This window comes from Mixophyes fleayi, chromosome 6, assembly GCF_038048845.1.
Source record: "Mixophyes fleayi isolate aMixFle1 chromosome 6, aMixFle1.hap1, whole genome shotgun sequence".
NCBI classification, from domain to species: Eukaryota; Metazoa; Chordata; class Amphibia; order Anura; family Limnodynastidae; genus Mixophyes; species Mixophyes fleayi.
The window spans coordinates 221,488,744-221,509,711 of NC_134407.1; the positions used below are offsets into that span (position 1 = coordinate 221,488,744).

A 20,968-nucleotide genomic window follows, 5' to 3' on the forward strand; every position below is an offset into this window, starting at 1 on the left:
GTATAATCACCTCCTGTGTACACAATGTGACAGTGAATGAATGGGGTATAATCACCTCCTATGTACACAATGTGAATGAATGTGGTATAATCACCTCCTGTGTACACAATGTGAATGAATGGGGTAATACACTACACTTAGTGAATGGGGAGCCATAAGAATGAAGAGAGGGCACAGCCAGGGAATAATACGTTGTATAACTGACAATGTCAGGGCCACAGACACGTCCCACAACCCCTCTCACCCCTGAGCCCCCGCATTACCGCTCACACCCCAGCGCTCACCTGCAGCACTTTCTCCCACTCGGCCGAGCGGACGGGAAACTTATCGGCAATCTCCTATACGGCCTGGGTCCACCCAATCCGAGCCCTTCCCTAGCGGCACTTCCGGGTTGTGCGTTCCAAATACCGGATATGAGCTCTGAAGCCCGAAAGCAGGGCGGAAGTGGCTATTATTTTATCTTTAGTCAGTTATTACTATGAGCAGGTAACAGTGTGACGTCACGTAGTGTGCAGCCGCCATCTTACAGGAGTCCACTCATACAGACACCGTCCCTTCATATAGACACTGACCCCTCACTCCCCAGTTTACACTAATCCCAGCATAATAATATATATATTAGTGGTGTGTGGTTCCAGCTGTTGTGCTGGGACTTGTAGTTCTCCTCATATAGACACAGTCCCCTCACTCCCCAGTTTACACTAATCCCAGCATAATAATATATATATTAGTGGTGTGTGGTTCCAGCTGTTGTGCTGGGACTTGTAGTTCTCCTCATATAGACACAGTCCCCTCACTGCCCCCACCTATAATCATCATTGTCCTTTATATATAATATGCCACAGAGGGTCAGCAGCGCTATACATTAAATTTACAGAAGTTTACAATGAACAGATGGCAATAATCCATAATACATTACAGAATAAATTACTAACTGAACAAAATAATCATACAAAGACCATACACCTACTAATTAGCAGATTACACACAGATTACTTGGTAATGCAGATCAATTTATTTACAGGACAGCCCAGTGGTTCCCAAACTCTTTCAGTTCGCAGCACCCTTAGAGTCTCCATAATTAGGCACCCCTCCAAAATAATTACTGAGCAGTCCTGTTTTAAGTAGTTGGGTCAAAATAACGTAACAAATATTTAGGTCAGGACAGACATACTTATTTAGTTGTATGCAAAAATAATATAAATCCAAGGGAAAAGAATATTTTTATAAATATTTTTTTTTCAGTTATATTTCTGTCAAAGAATAATTTACAGCTAACTCACACTGTGCCCCCTTCATTCACACACTCTGTGCCCCCTTCATCTCCACACACTCTGTGCCCCCTTCATCCACATACTCTGTGCCCCCTTCATCTCAACACACTCTGTGCCCCCTTCATCCACATACTCTGTGCCCCCTTCATCTCAACACACTCTGTGCCCCCTTCATCCACATACTCTGTGCCCCCTTCATCTCAACACACTCTGTGCCCCCTTCATCCACATACTCTGTGCCCCCTTCATCTCAACACACTCTGTGCCCTCCTTCATCTCCACACACTCTGTGCTCTCCTTCATCTCCACACACTCTGTGCCCCCTTCATCCACATACTCTGTGCCCTCCTTCATCCACACACTCTGTGCCCCCTTCATCCACATACTCTGTGCCCCCTTCATCTCAACACACTCTGTGCCCCCTTCATCCACATACTCTGTGCCCCCTTCATCTCAACACACTCTGTGCCCTCCTTCATCTCCACACACTCTGTGCCCTCCTTCATCCACACACTCTGTGCCCTCCTTCATCCACACACTCTGTGCCCTCCTTCATCCACACTCTGTGCCCTCCTTCATCCACACACTCTGTGCTCTCCTTCGTCCACACACTCTGTGCCCTCCTTCATCTACACACTCTGTGCCCTCCTTCATCCACACACTCTGTGCCCTCCTTCATCTACACACTCTGTGCCCCCTTCATCTCAACACACTCTGTGCCCTCCTTCATCTCCACACACTCTGTGCTCTCCTTCATCTCCACACACTCTGTGCCCCCTTCATCCACATACTCTGTGCCCTCCTTCATCCACTCACTCTGTGCCCTCCTTCATCCACACACTCTGTGCCCTCCTTCATCCACACACTCTGTGCCCTCCTTCATCCACACACTCTGTGCCCCCTTCATCCACACACTCTGTGCCCCCTTCATCCACACACTCTGTGCCCCTCTTCATCCACACACTCTGTGCCCCCTTCATCTCAACACACTCTGTGCCCCCTTCATCCACATACTCTGTGCCCCCTTCATCCACAAACTCTGTGCCCCCTTCATCCACAAACTTTGTGCCCCCTTCATCCACACACTCTGTGCCCCCTTCATCTCAACACACTCTGTGCCCTCCTTCATTCACACACTCTGTGCCCCTTCATCCACACACTCTGTGCCCTCCTTCATTCACACACTCTGTGCCCTCCTTTATTCACACACTCTGTGCCCCTTCATCCACACACTCTGTGCCCCCTTCATCCACAAACTCTGTGCCCTCTTCATCCACAAACTCTGTGCCCCCTTCATCCACACACTCTGTGCCCTCCTTCATCCACAAACTCTGTGCCCCCTTCATCCATAAACTCTGTGCCCTCCTTCATTCACACACTCTGTGCCCCTTCATCCACACACTCTGTGCCCTCCTTCATTCACACACTCTGTGCCCTCCTTTATTCACACAATCTGTGCCCCTTCATCCACACACTCTGTGCCCCCTTCATTCACACACTCTGTGCCCTCCTTCATTCACACACTCTGTGCCCCTTCATCCACACACTCTGTGCCCCGTTCATTCACAAACTCTGTGTCCTCCTTCATTCACACACTCTGTGCCCCCTTCATCCACACACTCTGTGCCCCTTCATCTGCACACACTCTGTGCCCTCCTTCATCTGCACACACTCTGTGCCCTCCTTCATTCACACACTCTGTGCCCCCTTCATTCACACACTCTGTGCCCCCTTCATTCACAAACTCTGTGTCCTCCTTCATTCACACACTCTGTGCCCCCTTCATTCACACACTCTGTGCCCCCTTCATTCACAAACTCTGTGTCCTCCTTCATTCACACACTCTGTGCCCCCTTCATCCACAAACTCTGTGCCCTCCTTCATTCACACACTCTGTGCCCCTTCATCCACACACTCTGTGCCCTCCTTCATTCACACACTCTGTGCCCTCCTTTATTCACACAATCTGTGCCCCTTCATCCACACACTCTGTGCCCCCTTCATTCACACACTCTGTGCCCTCCTTCATTCACACACTCTGTGCCCCTTCATCCACACACTTTGTGCCCCGTTCATTCACAAACTCTGTGTCCTCCTTCATTCACACACTCTGTGCCCCCTTCATCCACACACTCTGTGCCCCTTCATCTGCATACACTCTGTGCCCTCCTTCATTCATACACTCTGTGCCCCCTTCATTCACACACTCTGTGCCCCCTTCATTCACAAACTCTGTGTCCTCCTTCATTCACACACTCTGTGCCCCCTTCATTCACACACTCTGTGCCCCCTTCATTCACAAACTCTGTGTCCTCCTTCATTCACACACTCTGTGCCCCCTTCATTCACAAACTCTGTGTCACCCTTCATTCACACACTCTGTGCCCCCTTCATTCACAAACTCTGTGCCCTCCTTCATTCACACACTCTGTGTCCTTCATTCACACACTCTGTGCCCCCTTTATTCACACACTCTGTGCCCTCCTTCATCCACACACTCTGTGCCCCCTTCATTCACAAACTCTGTGTCCTCCTTCATTCACACACTCTGTGCCCCCTTCATTTACAAACTATGTGTCCTCCTTCATTCACACACTCTGTGCCCCTTCATTCACACACTCTGTGCCCTCCTTCATCTCCACACACTCTGTGCCCTCATCTTCACACACTCTGTGCCCTCATCTTCACATACTCTGTGCCCTCCTTCATCTTCACACACTGTGCCCCCTTCATCCAGATGCTCTGTGCCCCCTTCATTCACACACTCTGTGCCCTCCTTCATCCACACACTCTGTGCCCCCTTCATTCACAAATTCTGTGTCCTCCTTCATTCACACACTCTGTGCCCCCTTCATTCGCAAACTGTGTCCTTCTTCATTCACACACTCTGTGCCCCCTTCATTCACACACTCTGTGCCCCTTCATCCACACACTCTGTGCCCCTTCATCCACACACTCTGTGCCCCTTCATCTGCATACACTCTGTGCCCTCCTTCATCTGCACACACTCTGTGCCCTCCTTCATTCATACACTCTGTGCCCCCTTCATTCACACACTCTGTGCCCCCTTCATTCACAAACTCTGTGTCCTCCTTCATTCACACACTCTGTGCCCCCTTCATTCACACACTCTGTGCCCCCTTCATTCACAAACTCTGTGTCCTCCTTCATTCACACACTCTGTGCCCCCTTCATTCACAAACTCTGTGTCACCCTTCATTCACACACTCTGTGCCCCCTTCATTCACACACTCTGTGCCCTCCTTCATTCACACACTCTGTGTCCTTCTTCATTCACACACTCTGTGCCCCCTTTATTCACACACTCTGTGCCCTCCTTCATCCACACACTCTGTGCCCCCTTCATTCACAAACTCTGTGTCCTCCTTCATTCACACACTCTGTGCCCCCTTCATTTACAAACTATGTGTCCTCCTTCATTCACACACTCTGTGCCCCTTCATTCACACACTCTGTGCCCTCCTTCATCTCCACACACTCTGTGCCCTCATCTTCACACACTCTGTGCCCTCATCTTCACATACTCTGTGCCCTCCTTCATCTTCACACACTGTGCCCCCTTCATCCACATGCTCTGTGCCCCCTTCATTCACACACTCTGTGCCCTCCTTCATCCACACACTCTGTGCCCCCTTCATTCACAAATTCTGTGTCCTCCTTCATTCACACACTCTGTGCCCCCTTCATTCGCAAACTGTGTCCTTCTTCATTCACACACTCTGTGCCCCCTTCATTCACACACTCTGTGCCCCTTCATCCACACACTCTGTGCCCCTTCATCCACACACTCTGTGCCCTCCTTCATTCACACACTGCCCCCTTCATTCACACACACTCTGTGCCCTCCCTCATCTCCACACACTCTGTGCCCTCCTTTATTCACACAATCTGTGCCCCTTCATCCACACACTCTGTGCCCCCTTCATTCACACACTCTGTGCCCTCCTTCATTCACACACTCTGTGCCCCTTCATCCACACACTTTGTGCCCCGTTCATTCACAAACTCTGTGTCCTCCTTCATTCACACACTCTGTGCCCCCTTCATCCACACACTCTGTGCCCCTTCATCTGCACACACTCTGTGCCCTCCTTCATCTGCACACACTCTGTGCCCTCCTTCATTCACACACTCTGTGCCCCCTTCATTCACACACTCTGTGCCCCCTTCATTCACAAACTCTGTGTCCTCCTTCATTCACACACTCTGTGCCCCCTTCATTCACACACTCTGTGCCCCCTTCATTCACAAACTCTGTGTCCTCCTTCATTCACACACTCTGTGCCCCCTTCATTCACAAACTCTGTGTCCTCCTTCATTCACACACTCTGTGCCCCCTTCATTCACAAACTCTGTGCCCTCCTTCATTCACACACTCTGTGTCCTTCTTCATTCACACACTCTGTGCCCCCTTTATTCATACACTCTGTGCCCTCCTTCATCCACACACTCTGTGCCCCCTTCATTCACAAACTCTGTGTCCTCCTTCATTCACACACTCTGTGCCCCCTTCATTTACAAACTATGTGTCCTCCTTCATTCACACACTCTGTGCCCCTTCATTCACACACTCTGTGCCCTCCTTCATCTCCACACACTCTGTGCCCTCATCTTCACACACTCTGTGCCCTCATCTTCACACACTCTGTGCCCTCATCTTCACATACTCTGTGCCCTCCTTCATCTTCACACACTGTGCCCCCTTCATCCACATGCTCTGTGCCCCCTTCATTCACACACTCTGTGCCCTCCTTCATCCACACACTCTGTGCCCCCTTCATTCACAAATTCTGTGTCCTCCTTCATTCACACACTCTGTGCCCCCTTCATTCGCAAACTTTGTCCTTCTTCATTCACACACTCTGTGCCCCCTTCATTCACACACTCTGTGCCCCTTCATCCACACACTCTGTGCCCCTTCATCCACACACTCTGTGCCCTCCTTCATTCACACACTGTGCCCCCTTCATTCACACACACTCTGTGCCCCCTTCATTCGCAAACTTTGTCCTTCTTCATTCACACACTCTGTGCCCCCTTCATTCACACACTCTGTGCCCCTTCATCCACACACTCTGTGCCCCTTCATCCACACACTCTGTGCCCTCCTTCATTCACACTCTGTGCCCCCTTCATTCACAAACTCTGTGTCCTCCTTCATTCACACACTCTGTGCACTCCTTCATCCACACACTCTGTGCCCCCTTCATTCACAAACTCTGTGTCCTCCTTCATTCACACACTCTGTGACCCCTTCATTCACAAACCCTGTGTCCTCCTTCATTCACACACTCTGTGTCCTCCTTCATTCACACACTCTGTGACCCCTTCGTTCACACACTCTGTGCCCCCTTCATCCACACACTCTGTGCCCCCTTCATTCACACACTCTGTGCCCCCTTCGTCCACACACTCTGTGCCTCTTCATCCACACACTCTGTGCCCCCTTCATTCACACACTCTGTGCCCCCTTCATCCACACACTCTGTGCCCCCTTCATTCACACACTCTGTGCCCCCTTCATTCACACACTCTGTGCCCCCTTCACCCACACACTCTGTGCCCCCTTCATTCACACACTCTGTGCCCCCTTCATCCACACACTCTGTGCCCCCTTCATTCACACACTCTGTGCCCCCCTTCATCCACACACTATGTGTCCTCCTTCATCCACACACTCTGTGCCCCCTTCATTCACACACTCTGTGCCCCCTTCATCCACACACTCTGTGCCCCCTTCATCTCCTCACTCTGTCCCTTCTGCATCCTGGGGGCCAGGAAGAGGAAAAAAAAAAGTACCAATCCGGAGGCGCCGGGGACCCAGCATGAAGAGGGGATACTGACGGCGAAAATTTATTTAATAATTCGGGACACCTGTACCATTGTGCTAAAATTTTGTATTGGGTTTCAACACTAGTGGTGTTTTGTGAACAGTCATGAGTTGCCATGAACACTTTCGGCCACTGGATTGGCCCAATAAGATCTTGTAGATCTCTCTCCCATGAATCTGTGAAACAAGGTTTTTGTGTGAATTTATCCTCAATGAGTAAGTTGTACATTAATGAAATAGTATGTGTGAGTGTGCCTTGGAGAGTACACAGAGTCTCAAAAGACGTAAACGACCTGTTGATCTTAGCTATAGTACCCTTCATGTGGAGAAGAGAACGGAGTTGTAAATATCTCCAATGTTCGTTTGTGGGAAGCGAGACTTCTGATTGGAGGGCCCCGAATTCTCTGATGATACCATCCTTGAGCAGGTAACTTCATCGTTGGATACCTCTCTGAGTCCAAGCAGCAAACTGACTGAACTGAAGTCCAGGTGAGAAGTCCCTGTTCCCAAAAAGGAAGTCAAGGGAGATATAATTGTGGTGATACTTGGGCTCCCCCTAATCTGATTCCAACAACCTAGTGTGGGCCCCATAGTGGGGTGTGTGATTTTGGGTTTAGTAGGGAGCCATGGCATCAGGTGTAGTTGGGTTGGCATTCCCTGACCTTCTATGAAAACAGTACTGTACGTTCCAGGGTATCAGTACTCCTGTGATTTCCTTGTTGTTCTTTACATACAAATTGTATTCAGTCTGTCATTTGATCTGCTTTAAACCCTCTATTCAGTAATACAAATGTATGTGCACATATTAAAGGGCATCTCTGAAAACAGGAGTTGCTACCAGTAATATCAACTCACACTTGTTTTCATTGAATAGGAAAAATGGCAGAATGTGGTTGCTGTGGGTAACGCCAACTTTTCTGTCTGCACCTTTTTTCATAATTGTCATCCAACATTTTGCCTATGTGTGTAGATAATTTACAGAAATACAATTAGCCAATGGCTGCTTTATTGTTGGCGTCTGATAATGCCAATAATAGCCACACGCACCCTCCCTACTAGCAACTACAATTGTTATTCCACTACCTTATTTATCAATTGTTCACCACACCTCTTAGATTGTAAGCTCATTAGGGCAGGGCCATCTTTAGCTTCTGTTTCATGTCATTGTATATTTATTTGTATCATGGGCCCCTCAATATACAGCGCTGACCATGACACAATTAGAACCAATATCTGCCTTGAAGCATACCAGAGAACTCCAATATAGGAAGCGGCTCCCGGAGGTGTTTGTTGTACCGCTACCAAGGAGTATGTATTAATCATTCCCTAAAGTCACTACAGCTCTAAGAACCTACATATTGTATACACGCTTGTAATTCAAAGTCCTTATGTCATTTAGTACCAACTTTTAATCGGAATTTGAGATGATCTCATGAAGACTATTTTCTTCATTCAAGTAGCTTCTTGGTGTAATTGGATACAATTTTGGATACACTCCCCTGGATTTTGAGAGTTGATATGTAATTGTGCTTTTTATAGCAGCTTCTTAGACATATATATGTCAGTATTGAGCAAAAATCTTAAAATGTGCTGATTTTTCTTATCAGACATGCTGTGAGCAGGTGTATACATATAACCTATACACAATTGTTTTTATAATACTAGTGCTACTTATGGTCAGCACTGTTATTATGTATCGATTCATGTATTTTTTGTTATTAATGCTTTGTCTATATATTACAGGTGTTTAATAAATTATATGGTTTTATAGAGAGCTGTACTACCTGTTTGTTATTCAATTTAACCCAAATCTCATTTGTTATTATTTGGTATCTATTTGTTTGCTAATTAGCTATATTGATATACTATATAATTTTATATATAACGAAGTCCAGTGTCAGAGATATTTTGGTTTCTGTTGTTGGCTGGGATATTAACAAGGTCCTTTTACTTCCCAGCTGTAACAAACTTTGTTGTTTGAGAGCTCAGCGCCAGATTCTTCTAATCCTTCAGAAATACATTTATACAGTATATGTTATTTTTTCCCATTTTTGCCTGGCTGCAGGTGAATCCAGCCATGTGTTCATACCTTACGCTCCTTATAGGGATCAAGGATTCCTTTTTCAAATCCAAAGATGTATTTTTTTGTTTTTTGGCTCCTAATAATTCTAGCTCATACAGAATATCAATATACTGATACACATTGTTATTCAGTTTTATAATGTGTTTTGTTTTATCAGTGCTGATTATTTTATTGCATTTGTATTTTTATTCTTGTTTTAAACAATAAATATACCTTTTTTGCACATGCTACTAGCACTTCAATTTTTAGTTCCTATTAAGGTGACCTTAGGTACCCCCTTTCTGGGAGTTGCACCTATCATGTTTTGACATTGTGGCAGGTCTGATTTAATTTATATATAATTTTATCATTGCTATACTTATCCTTGATATGGTGATCTGTGCATCCTTGTCTGTTTTTTAAACATAGGGAAATTAAATGGGAATGCTCCACACCAGGGAAAATAAAAAATAATAATAAATAAAGGAAAGGTGTATCCTCCTGTATGGTTTTCATGCCTTCTAAAATGGATTTATTTTATACACAGGAGGGGGTGCTAGCCTTATATACAATTAGGGAAAAGGAGAACGAAACAAGGTTCGACAAGACAAAGGCTGAACAGCACTCCACCCTTAAAACATAACTTTTATTAATTATAGTTAAAATACCGCACCATCTGGCCAAAGACAGAATAAATGTGAAATATTAAAACCAAAACATAAACACAAAAGACATGTGTATTTGTGTATTTAAAAACACTCACTGAGGGGATGTGAGTTATATAATTGTAGTATTAATTAGACAATTTGTCTGATGTAAATGGCTGATGGATTATAACGGCCACAACGGACTGAAGATATAATGGCGTTTCGTATGCCCAATATTTATTTTCTTGAATGGTAGTTATAGGCTGAATCGTCTGGATCCTCAGACGAATAAACAGACCAAAATGTTAATAGATGTTGGTAGCATAGATGGTACTCATTGATCAAAAAAGAAACCATTCATGTTGTGTGATAAAATAAAATAAATAGTGTATTGTCCTCGTTGCTATCAATCTCTTAATATGGAGTACCTAAATCGTGATGACAATATAAAACACGTATACGGCTTTCCCAACGTCCTATTCACACTGGGCAAGTTATGAAATGAGGAAAAATTGTACTAGCATCATCTAGCTTGATTGATACTGTATAATCATTCAGATTTATTGTCTATCTGATAAGCGTAGCATGTGCGGCGCTACTTCTGGTATAGTAACGCTGGTAATTCTTATGTCCAGGAGGTTTAGTATCACAGATTCGTGATAGATAACTAGTAAGAAGGGCTGATGTGCTTAATGAACATTGCTGGGATCTGTTATTCAGAGTACACGCACCCCACTTGAATTAGGAATAGCGTAGGTGACGCTTCACATATTTCTATTACATTATCAACGATCCACACCGTTATCAATACTCATGCGAGATTAGTTCATATGGTTTTGCCTCGGTATAAATGTTATGGTAAATCCCGTGGTTTGAGGATCGAGGAATGAACCAAAAGATAAGTGAAAGGCGCATGTTAAACGCTGTACGTGCTGTTGCAGTGACTGATTAGAACAGCTGGCATTATAGATGTGCTGCCTTTATAATAAAGCTGTATAAAAAACTAGCAGAGAAGTGTGTGTCTCTCAACTAATCTATTTGAGCATTGGTACCTCATATACTTAATGAACACTGATAGGACCTGTTCTTCAGGAAATACATGCATCGTACTTAGATTAGGGATAGCGTGTGCAGTGCTTCACATGCTTGTATTGCATTGTCAAGATCCATACTATTAATAATACTCAGGAGAGAATAGTTGGGAATCGAGGAATAGATCTTAATCGAGCCAAAAGGAAAGAAAAGACGCGTGTAGAACGCCACACGTTCTGTCGAAGTCAGCTAATTGGATAAAGTCATTTAAATTAATATCTAACAACTTGATCGTCTTTGTCTGAAAATCATGCGTATAGCACGCTACAGCATGGAGAAGCGTATGCAGCTGCAACACGTGGCAGTAATAGGTTTTACACATTTACACACATTCACACAAACATACACATTTGTAATTAGTACACAATAATTGTAGTTGCAACAGTTATTTATGTCGAAATGTAGCAATGTTTACGGTTAATATTATAAGTAATATACATGGTAGTGATATTTAAGGTTCAGGTTACAGGAAACATGTCATGTTTAGTGTCATTTTATTCCCCTATTCATCTGCAGTTGTCCGGTTCATTCGCCGTAGGGATCATACTCTAGTTAGCGATGATAGGGAATAAATGTTTTAAATGATACTGTCTGTGTAGTGTGATTAGACTAGTTTACACTGGATTCTTGGCAGGAAAATCGGAGTGCATCTCCTGGAGAGGTGACCCCCACCTTTGGATATTTTCATTTAAACTGGCCTATGACCTGCATTACACTGGACCCTCCTGAAGCCTGGACCTATAGAAGCAAGCCACATCATCTGTATTGTATTACTGTATTCACTGACTGTATATAAGCAGGGGCTCTGGACTCAGTGGACAGTCTAGTTGACCACAGCCTTAAGACCTGAATGACTGTACACTGGATCCAGGGCGCCTGCGACAAGTAACGGCTGTACTTATTTTATTCTGATTGTTATTCTGCACATTGTGCTTTGGAACCACATTACGGCAATCGACAATCGCTATTGGATAGCAACTAGACGTGCATAACAGTTCTGTTACAAGGACTGGTTAAAACAGCTGGCATTATAGATATGTTTACAATAAAGCTGTATAAAGTGTAACAGAAAAATGTATGTCCCTCAATCTGTTTGACTATCAGTACTCCATTGTCTAAGATCTGATATTGTCTTTTTCCTTTTTTAAGGAGCTATATTCAGTTTAAAATATAGTTGATATAATTGCCCATATTAGCGATAGTGTTACTCTGCTATATATGAGAGTTTCTTGATGCAATTATTTATAAATTTGCTACCCATTCAAGAGAATATACCCCCCAGGGAATGAACGTCCCGACGTACGTTTCACGACCATTTCAAGGGAATCACTCGAAGATACCATAGGGGAATCCTATAAACCCCACTTGCGGGTTTGTTGTATGATAGCCACAAGTGCCAACCAATAGGAGCACCGTATTCAGCGGAGACTCCTCATACGTCATACTGGGGAATGTCCACTGTCAGATTCTCACATATCTATAACGGATCATCTCCAGCAAAGTATCATAGGTCAGATAGAAGTCTAATCTGACACTGTGAGAGCGATCTATCATCGCAATATATTAAATAAATAGTTGGAAATCTGCAAATAGTAGAAAAAAAAGGGAAGAAAAACGAGCTTAATATATCAGTTCAGGATAGGATTAGCGAGACTATTTGGTTTGTGGAAGAGACCTTTTTAAGGATGTCAAAAGCATCAATATCATATCCTGTTATCGTTCAACTGGACATGTGCTGATAACACATTAGCGGTACTCGCAATTTGCATTAATATATTTGCCGGATCCCTGTATGGTTATCAGCTCTCACAAGCAGCTTCCTCTATCTGTGCCGTTTATTGGTTTATATATCATTGCATATTAATATAACTACAACATGGTGGAACATTGTCAATTAAAGCAAGTAATCAAAAAATCTACAGATGACGGCAGATAAAGTAATATTTAATATACAACATTAGCCAAATATAACTATAATGGTGTTGGTCAGACTATTAATTTATAGGGGAGACTTCTGCAAGAATTGTAACACGCTAATATAACCTCCCATTATCATTCGCTTAAGCCCGTATTGAATACAAGTTCGATGTGACTTTGTACTGATATGATTGCCAGATTTTTGTATAATCACCAGTTTCCCCGCATCTCTTCTGTCATGCATGTCAATTAATTTTTCTTAATTTCCATCCACGTCCATCTCTCATAATCAATATAAGTGAGGTGGAGAAAAACAAGTACCAGTTAGTCTTATTGCCGAAAGACGGGGGTATCACCTGACGGAGATGTTAAATGTAATGTCATAGAACAGGTGATAGATTAACGTGTTCATTGAGAAGAGGGCTACTCCTTTACAGCAGAAAGCATAACTGTTTGCCTCATTGAGTCCCACCGGTTGTAGGTGGGACTCAGAAAGATCCATTTGTTTTCTTTGTGCAAAAGAATTTTCTCGTTAACTCCACCCCTGATGCCCATTCTTACTCTTTCTATCCCAAATACAGTAAGGAGGCCAGGATCACTATTGTGTTCTTTACAAAAGTGGTTCGAAACCAGGGATATTTGTCTCATGCGTTCTCTATCTTTGATCACATTTTGAATACATCCAATGTGCTTCAGGATTCGACATTTCAATGTACGGACAGTTTTACCAATATATATTTTGCTGCAGGGACACGATAGCAAATAGATCACCCCTTGGGTGTCACAATTGATATAATCTTGTATAGCATATTTCCATATTTGTCTGTCACTTCTAGTGTTTTTATCATGTGTGGGCAGACTTTATTTGCCACACTTATAGGACCCTTTTATCCTATCTACAGATGTTTTTTCTATAAAATGAATGTTGACAAGTCTGTCTTTTAGATTTGTGGGCTGAAGTTGGCTTTATTACCCAAATTCTCCTTAAGGGTGTCGTCTGAGATCAAAACAGCCCAATGCTTTAGTATAAACTGCGGTAATTCCTTCCACTCCTGGCAGAAGTCCGTAACGAATCTGATGGTTTCCTTACCGTTGGGTTTTTTCTTATTGTATACAATTTCAGATCTATCTTTAAGATGTACTTCATCCCGGGCTCTCTTAACAAGTCTTTTGCCGTAGCCACGGTTGTACAAACGAGTCTGAAGTTCTCTGGCTCAGTTGTTGAAGGTATTAGGGTCAGAGCAATTTCTTTTAGTACGGAGGAATTCTCCGTTGGGGATGTTGACATTTGTCGGTAGAAATGAAAGCTGTCTCGATGCAATATGCTATTGGTAGATGTGGATTTTCTGTAAAGGTCGGTTTCAACAGAGCCATTCGGTCCCTTCTAATAGTGAGATCCAAGAAGTCAATCCAGTCTTTGCTCATGGCATGTGTGAGCCTTAAGTTGTTGTTGGTATTATTCAGGATGTGTAAAAATTTCTTGAAGGTTAATTCGTTGCCTTGCCACAAAATCAATATATCATCGATATATCTTGCCCATTGGAGCACCCTATCAATGTATTCCTTCAGATCATCAGTAAAGACCGTCTCACGTTCCCAATGGCCTAAATACAAATTAGCGAAAGTGGGGGCACAATCTGCCCCATCGCTGTTCTACGGATCTAAACACAAACCATTATGTCTACAGTCTATCCATCTTATAATGGCTACTTCCAGTAGGATAATGCGCCATGTCACAAAGCAAGTCATCTCAAGCTGGTTCCACAAATATGACAATGAGTTCAGTGTACTCCAATAGCATCCATCCTCACCAGATCTCCATCCAATAAAGCATCTTTCGGATGTGATAGAATCATAGATTTGCTGCATGAATGTGCAACCGAGAAAACTGCAGCATCTGCGTGATGTTATCATGTCACCATGGACAAGAATCTCTAAGGAACGTTTCTAGCACCTTGTTGAATCCATGCTGGTTCTCTGTTCTGGGGACAAAGGATGGTCCTACCCAATACTAGAAAGTTATACCTAATAAAGTGCCCACTGCATGGATGGATGAATAAATCAATCTGCAGTATTTTCTGTTTGTAATTAAACAGAGATTGAAGACAATCTTGTTGTAGTGTAATACCGTTTATTATGTACAAAAAAAGTATAATAAAAAAAATAGTATAACACTATGTAAAAAATATAACACAGCAATATTGTATATAGGCAGAGAGCCTGTTTTGTGTTGTATTTATCAGAAATAGGTGTAAATGTATCAAGCTGAGAGTTTTCCGGCAGGTTTGAAAAGTGGAGATGTTGCCTATAGCAACCAATCAGATTCAAGCTATCATTTTGTAGAATGTACTAAATAAATGATAGCTAGAATTTGATTAGTTTTTCAAACCCACCAGAAAACTCTCAGCTTGATACATTTATCCCATATTCTACCTAGGGTTAACCATTCTGTTTTTGATATAGCTCCCATGTGGCAAATAATGGGGTCCATTCCCATAATGGAGTCATAAGTGGGGTGTGTCAAAAACTGAACAAGTTTACAATGGACCTGTCATTCCAGTTGAACCATGCTAGTGTCCTAAAAATAACTGACGCCGCTTGTGTCTTATGACCTAAAGGGGTTGCTATCTTTCTTTTTTGATCCCTAAAGTGGCAGCAGTGAATCAGTAGATATCCTATTGAAGAATCTCTCTCCTCCCTTATTTGCATATGGTGCCAGTGACAAAGGGGATGGAAAAGTCACAGTGATTGGTCCATTGTAAGAGTTTAATTATTAACATGGAATTTTTACTAATTTATAATCAAGTATATTCTGATAGAAGCTTTCTTACAAAAAAAGAAAAATCTCCCACTATCAACGAGATGTTTCGGTAAGTAGCACGCACAGTGTGCCAATACCTCGGTAAGGCAGCCTTTGGTCCATGGACAACATGCAATGATCCGGTGCAGTTGTTATTGGCAGTCTTTTTAGGGTCTATTTGATCCTTGCCAGTATTTAAGGACTCTCACGGACCCAATCTATATCAGACAAGGAAAGTCAGTTGGACCTCTTGGTACTGGTTGTGTGGTAGCTTTCTAGACCAGTTATGGGGCCTTACAAAAAGAGAGGAGCTGTGATGGAAAGACTAAGGTCTGCCCAAACTCCTAGAGGGTAATCACAACACAGTAGTTGAGCTTTGGGGTTCTACTGCACCCCCATTCCTTACACCATATGCTGTACTGGTTTAAGAGGTTGGGAAAGCTATCAACAAGGAGAATGGCAAGTGGTGGGGAGGCCAAGCTCTGCTGAGCAGAGCTTTTAGCAAACTAGGCTAGTTTCATGCCAAACCCTCACTACCCAAACAGTGGTAGTGGCGAGTTGTTTGTGGGATTCATTTTTATTGCAGTTTCTATTAATCTATATTGAATTATATAAATAAAAACTGATTTTACCTGGTGGTAGGTCCTCTTTTAACTCTCCATCAAAATCTACACCTATAAATTCAGTTACACAGAATTATAGAAAAGGCTTCCCCTTAATATTGAACCCAACTTCTCCAAGATCCTCCACAGCCCTGGTCTGATTCTTGAACATGCAGTTATTATATACGTCCAGTAAAACATAGTATAGAATATAAATATCTAAAGCAATTATAAGTTTACTGACCTGTCATGTGATATTTGATAATATCTGTATGTAGGGGAAAAGGGTCATCTTTATGGAAATACAAAAGGGTATAAGTTATATATTTATAGAGGGACTCTTCTGTATATCATGACACTGTATGCTATGTGAAATAAGAGGAGTTCAGATGTTGTCTTTTAAAAATTAATGAAGCCTGTCAATATCATATCTTACAGGCAACAATTGTACTATTAAAAATTGCCTATTGGAAGGGCGTTATTGCATGGGAGCAAATTCTGAAAATAGATTTTGAAAATCTTAGTCGTCCACTGATCCAATCATTGTGTGCATCTCAACGATATAAATTTACAGGATTATTATTCCTACCTATGTTTCATAGACAAATTATAGTCCGGAGGATCACACCATTGTGGCATGCTAAATGCAGGTCATCTACAATCAGCCGATCTGATCTTTCCAATTTGACTGCCTTGTGTGTGGATATATTAGTTGTTTGTTTTATCATTCATCAAACAAATCGCTAATTTAAAACAAGCATGACTACTGTTTCAAATTTCTCGAATGTTAACCAAGTCTTGTATTTGACAAATATTTGTCCAGGGACCTTAATCCTCACCTGTGTTAGGTTATTTTATGTTCAATTAGTTCGGACAAAGCATTAAAAGATTCCCCACCATCAGAAGAAGTATATGTTTTTTGTCTTGTATGGGTTCTCTGATGTTTAGCTAGACTTGATTTACAAGCAAAACACTTCCCACATTCTGGGCAGGGAAAAGGCCTCTCTCCCGTGTGGACCCTCATGTGTTTTACAAGATCGGAGCTACTGATAAAACTTTTCTCACATTGTGAGCAAGGAAATGGTTTTTCCCCTGTGTGAATCCTTCGATGTCTTGCAAGACTGGACCCTGTATTGAAGCATGCTCCGCAATAGTAACAAGAATATGGCTTTAGCCCTGTGTGTATTCTCTGGTGTATAGCGAGGTCCGATTTACTGCCAAAACATTTCTCACATTCAGGGCATGAGAAAAGTTTTTCACCCGTGTGAGTTATCTGATGTCTAATGAGAACTGAGCTAGTGGTAAAGCTCTTGCCACAAATAGAACAGGTAAATGGTTTCTCTCCCGTGTGAGTTCTCTTGTGAAAAATTAGTTGAGATTTATAGGAAAAACATTTCCCACATTCAGAGCAAATCAGAATCTTTCCTTTGTGTGTTTTCTGGTGCTTAAGTAAATCTATGTTGTTATCAAAACTTTCCTCACACTCTGGGCAGCTGAATATCAGGTCTGTTCTTGGACCTGTTGGTGGAGTAGATAAATGTTGTCCCTGTGTCTTGACAGGGGGTGCAAAATTAACAGAGTCTGTGGGGGCTCCTAAATAGAGAAAGGGTTCCTCTTTAATATGAATACCTCCAAGATCTGCAGCTGTGTAAACATCAGTGTCTGTGAGGTTTCCTTCTTCATGAGGCTCGGATTCCCCCTTAAGAAGAACAGATGTCATTTGGGTCTCTGCATGAGCTTTTGGAAAATGAATGTCGGTGTGCGTGAGATTTCCATCTTCACACAACAGGAATTCCTCCTTAACATGAGCAGATGTAATTTGTGTCTCTGTATGATCTGTCAGTTTTCCTCCTTCACGCAGCATGGATTCCCCCTTAACAAGAACAGATGTCATTTGTGTCTCTGCATGAGCTTTTGGTATGTGAAGGTCGGTGTGTGTGAGATTTCCATCTTCACGCAACAGGAATTCCTCCTTAACATGAGCAGATGTATGCTGCGTGTGTTCTGTGTCATTGTTTATGAGATCTCCATCCTTAGTGACAACTCTCACAGAAATGGTCATGTCTTCTTCACACGTTGAGTGAAGCTTGGGCCTCTTGTTTTTATTTTTCTCTTCCTTTATACAACCACGTGAAATAGTAGGGGTGTGAATTTCCCCACGTGTTCTTCTGGCATTGAGTAGATCTGTTGGAAATAAACACATTACATTAGATTAAAATCCAACAAAATGTTAGCACAGGCAACATAAAATAAGTTACAGAATAAGTTTTTGATTCCTCTGGAATTACCTGTGGCGTGGGAGATTAAAGTGCTAATCAGGCTGTTTGGCCTGTGCTAATTGACCTGGCTAGCAAGCTAAGAAGCTGACAAACCCAGCCAATTAGTCATCCATGTCGGTGCTCTGCAATAGCAACAACCCCTGGGGTGGAGCGTGGAATAACGGCTATAAGCATACTGCGACGGGATGGGCTTGCTCTGCCACACTATTTATGACTAAGGTACTTTCAGTATTATCTTGGGGTTACTCTTACTGTTGGTAACCTGTCTTTTCCTTCATTCCTACTGGTGTTACTTGGCACTAGACACTCATAGACTAAGTCCCAATTGAGAACCAGCTGTAGAAGAGCAGTTGCTGACACCACTGGGGTTAATCGCTTGCAAAAATAATTCCCAGAGCAATGATTCCAATACTCTGAGATTTCACAAAGAACCACATGTCTCTTGTAGATTGTATAATGTCAGTTTTCAAGGGTCCATCATAAGGACAACGCTTAACAAGAGCACGGTAAATGGTAGGTCACCAAGTAGGAAACCGCTGGTCTTCATAAAGAACCTTCTTGTCCTTCAACCTATGTCTGTATTCTGTGGCCAGGTAAGGATAAGAGGGGAAGATATAGAGGAGAGTGCAAGTTTCAAAGTGTTAGTGAGGTGTTGCATATTAATGAAAATTAGATTTATGTGCATGTGAGGTCAACCTTAGAGGAAGGAAATAAAATGGAAGAGGTTGCATGATAAAAATGGTGATCTTAGAGTGGAAAGGAGAATTGGTGAGATTTTAAATAGAACAAAGGTGGTTAAAAATGAGATCAGGATCCTCGGGGTGTTGCTCCATGTATATACATGTATATGACTGTCCCACTGGAATACACATTTTAATAGCAACCAGGGCTGCAATAGCTCAGAACTAGAAAAGCCCATCTCCTCCTACTCTGACTAAAATTACTTCTAAAATCCAGTTTAGCTTTGATATGGAGACAATTGATATGCCCTACGCCTCCTCTGCATCAAACCATCACAGAAAGAGTGGACTTCACCCCCACCGACCCAGTGATTTCCTCTACTCCCCCGGTATTTGATTTAATTGAGTCACCATAAGCCTCCACTTCTGCTGTGGCTTGATCGTGTGGAGAGATCAATTTGTGGTTTTGAGCGAAGATGTAAGCTCGTATTGGTGCATGTCCTCTATGGTATATACTTTCTCTTTTATAAGTAATTGTGATTGTTTACATTGTATATCCTCCCCTGAGTACCCCCCCCCCCTTAATGTACCCCTTTGTCCATTTTTTTTCTGTACCCCTTTATTTACCCTTGAGAAAAATTCTCATAATCTAGTAATTCTGAATCGAAAGATATAAAGTCATCCATGAAATGTTGCCAGACGAACTTAGATTTCTGTATAATGATGTTTTTGAGCAGATGATCTCACAAAACGTTCAGCGGAGTCCCAGTGCAGAGAGGTAACAGGGCACACAATAGGTCATTCAAAGATTACAGGTAGCCGGAATCAGGAGTACAAAACAACTAGAGTCCAAGGTGTCTGATAAATCAGGAATACAATATGACAGAAGGTCAGTATATCAAGAATACAATAGAACAGAAATACCAAGAATCCAGTAAAAACTCCAGCATACAGCTAGCAAGTTATTTCTATGACCTAGTAAATATGCAAAGAAAAGAGATGAAAGAATTTGAGGTGTGTGAACCGAAATATGGGATGATCAGAGAAAGGAGTGGTGGGATGGGGTAACGTTAAAAAGTGCAATACGGTGACTACCCCACCACACTGCCTGTTCCCAGGGTTTTCAGTAGGACTGACATGTAAACCGCCATAGTGTAGGGCAGGATAGAGACTCGATGGGAGCCCTTTGAAATCTCTAGAGACCTGGGTAGAAGTGCCCTAGTACCCCTCGATAAGTAGGACATTTCTGCTGGTATTTTAAGCACAAGTTCTAGACGCTTGTAACGTGCCTGATAACCTGTAATTGAAGTTCAGTAAACAGCTTGTCAATGTCTTCTTTTTATAGCTCTGTCTCTATTATTATTCCTTCTCTTTGTCAATATTTCATGGTTGTACAGCCGAACTTCAGTTTAAGTAAATGAAACATACACTTCTAACAAAGGGTTTGTGAAGCGACTTCCAGCCGGGTACAACTTCCATAGTCCTCACTAAGGCTAAACCACCAAGTCGGCCAACCTTGATGACATTTTTGTTTGCATTTAGGATTAACGTTTAGAGGTCAAACTGTGCATGTGTTACTACAGATCCCAGAATGTTCCTGAAAAAGAAGTTCAGGGAAATGCAAATTGAAGAATACACAGGGTTTTGTCACTTGTTGGCATTATTATGGCTAGAGTGGAAATTACACATTTATAGCCAATATTTGGTTCTTCATCAATATTGATAATGGGAAAGCCAGTTGTAGATTATTGGGGAGCGAGGCTA

At 42.7% G+C, this 20,968-nt stretch overlaps 2 protein-coding genes across 2 annotated transcripts in view; one reads left to right on the forward strand and one right to left on the reverse strand.

The window, feature by feature from the left end:
- The window catches only part of LOC142159815 (uncharacterized), a 202,168-nt gene that overhangs the window by 86,042 nt on the left and 95,158 nt on the right, over positions 1–20,968 (forward strand). The gene's annotated exons all lie outside the window — the stretch shown is intronic.
- The window catches only part of LOC142160646 (uncharacterized), a 71,627-nt gene that overhangs the window by 10,585 nt on the left and 40,074 nt on the right, over positions 1–20,968 (reverse strand). The window contains exon 6 of the mRNA XM_075215508.1: positions 17,113–17,670. Coding sequence (XP_075071609.1) covers positions 17,113–17,670 — 558 coding nt within the window. The remainder of the gene's footprint in view (positions 1–17,112; positions 17,671–20,968) is intronic.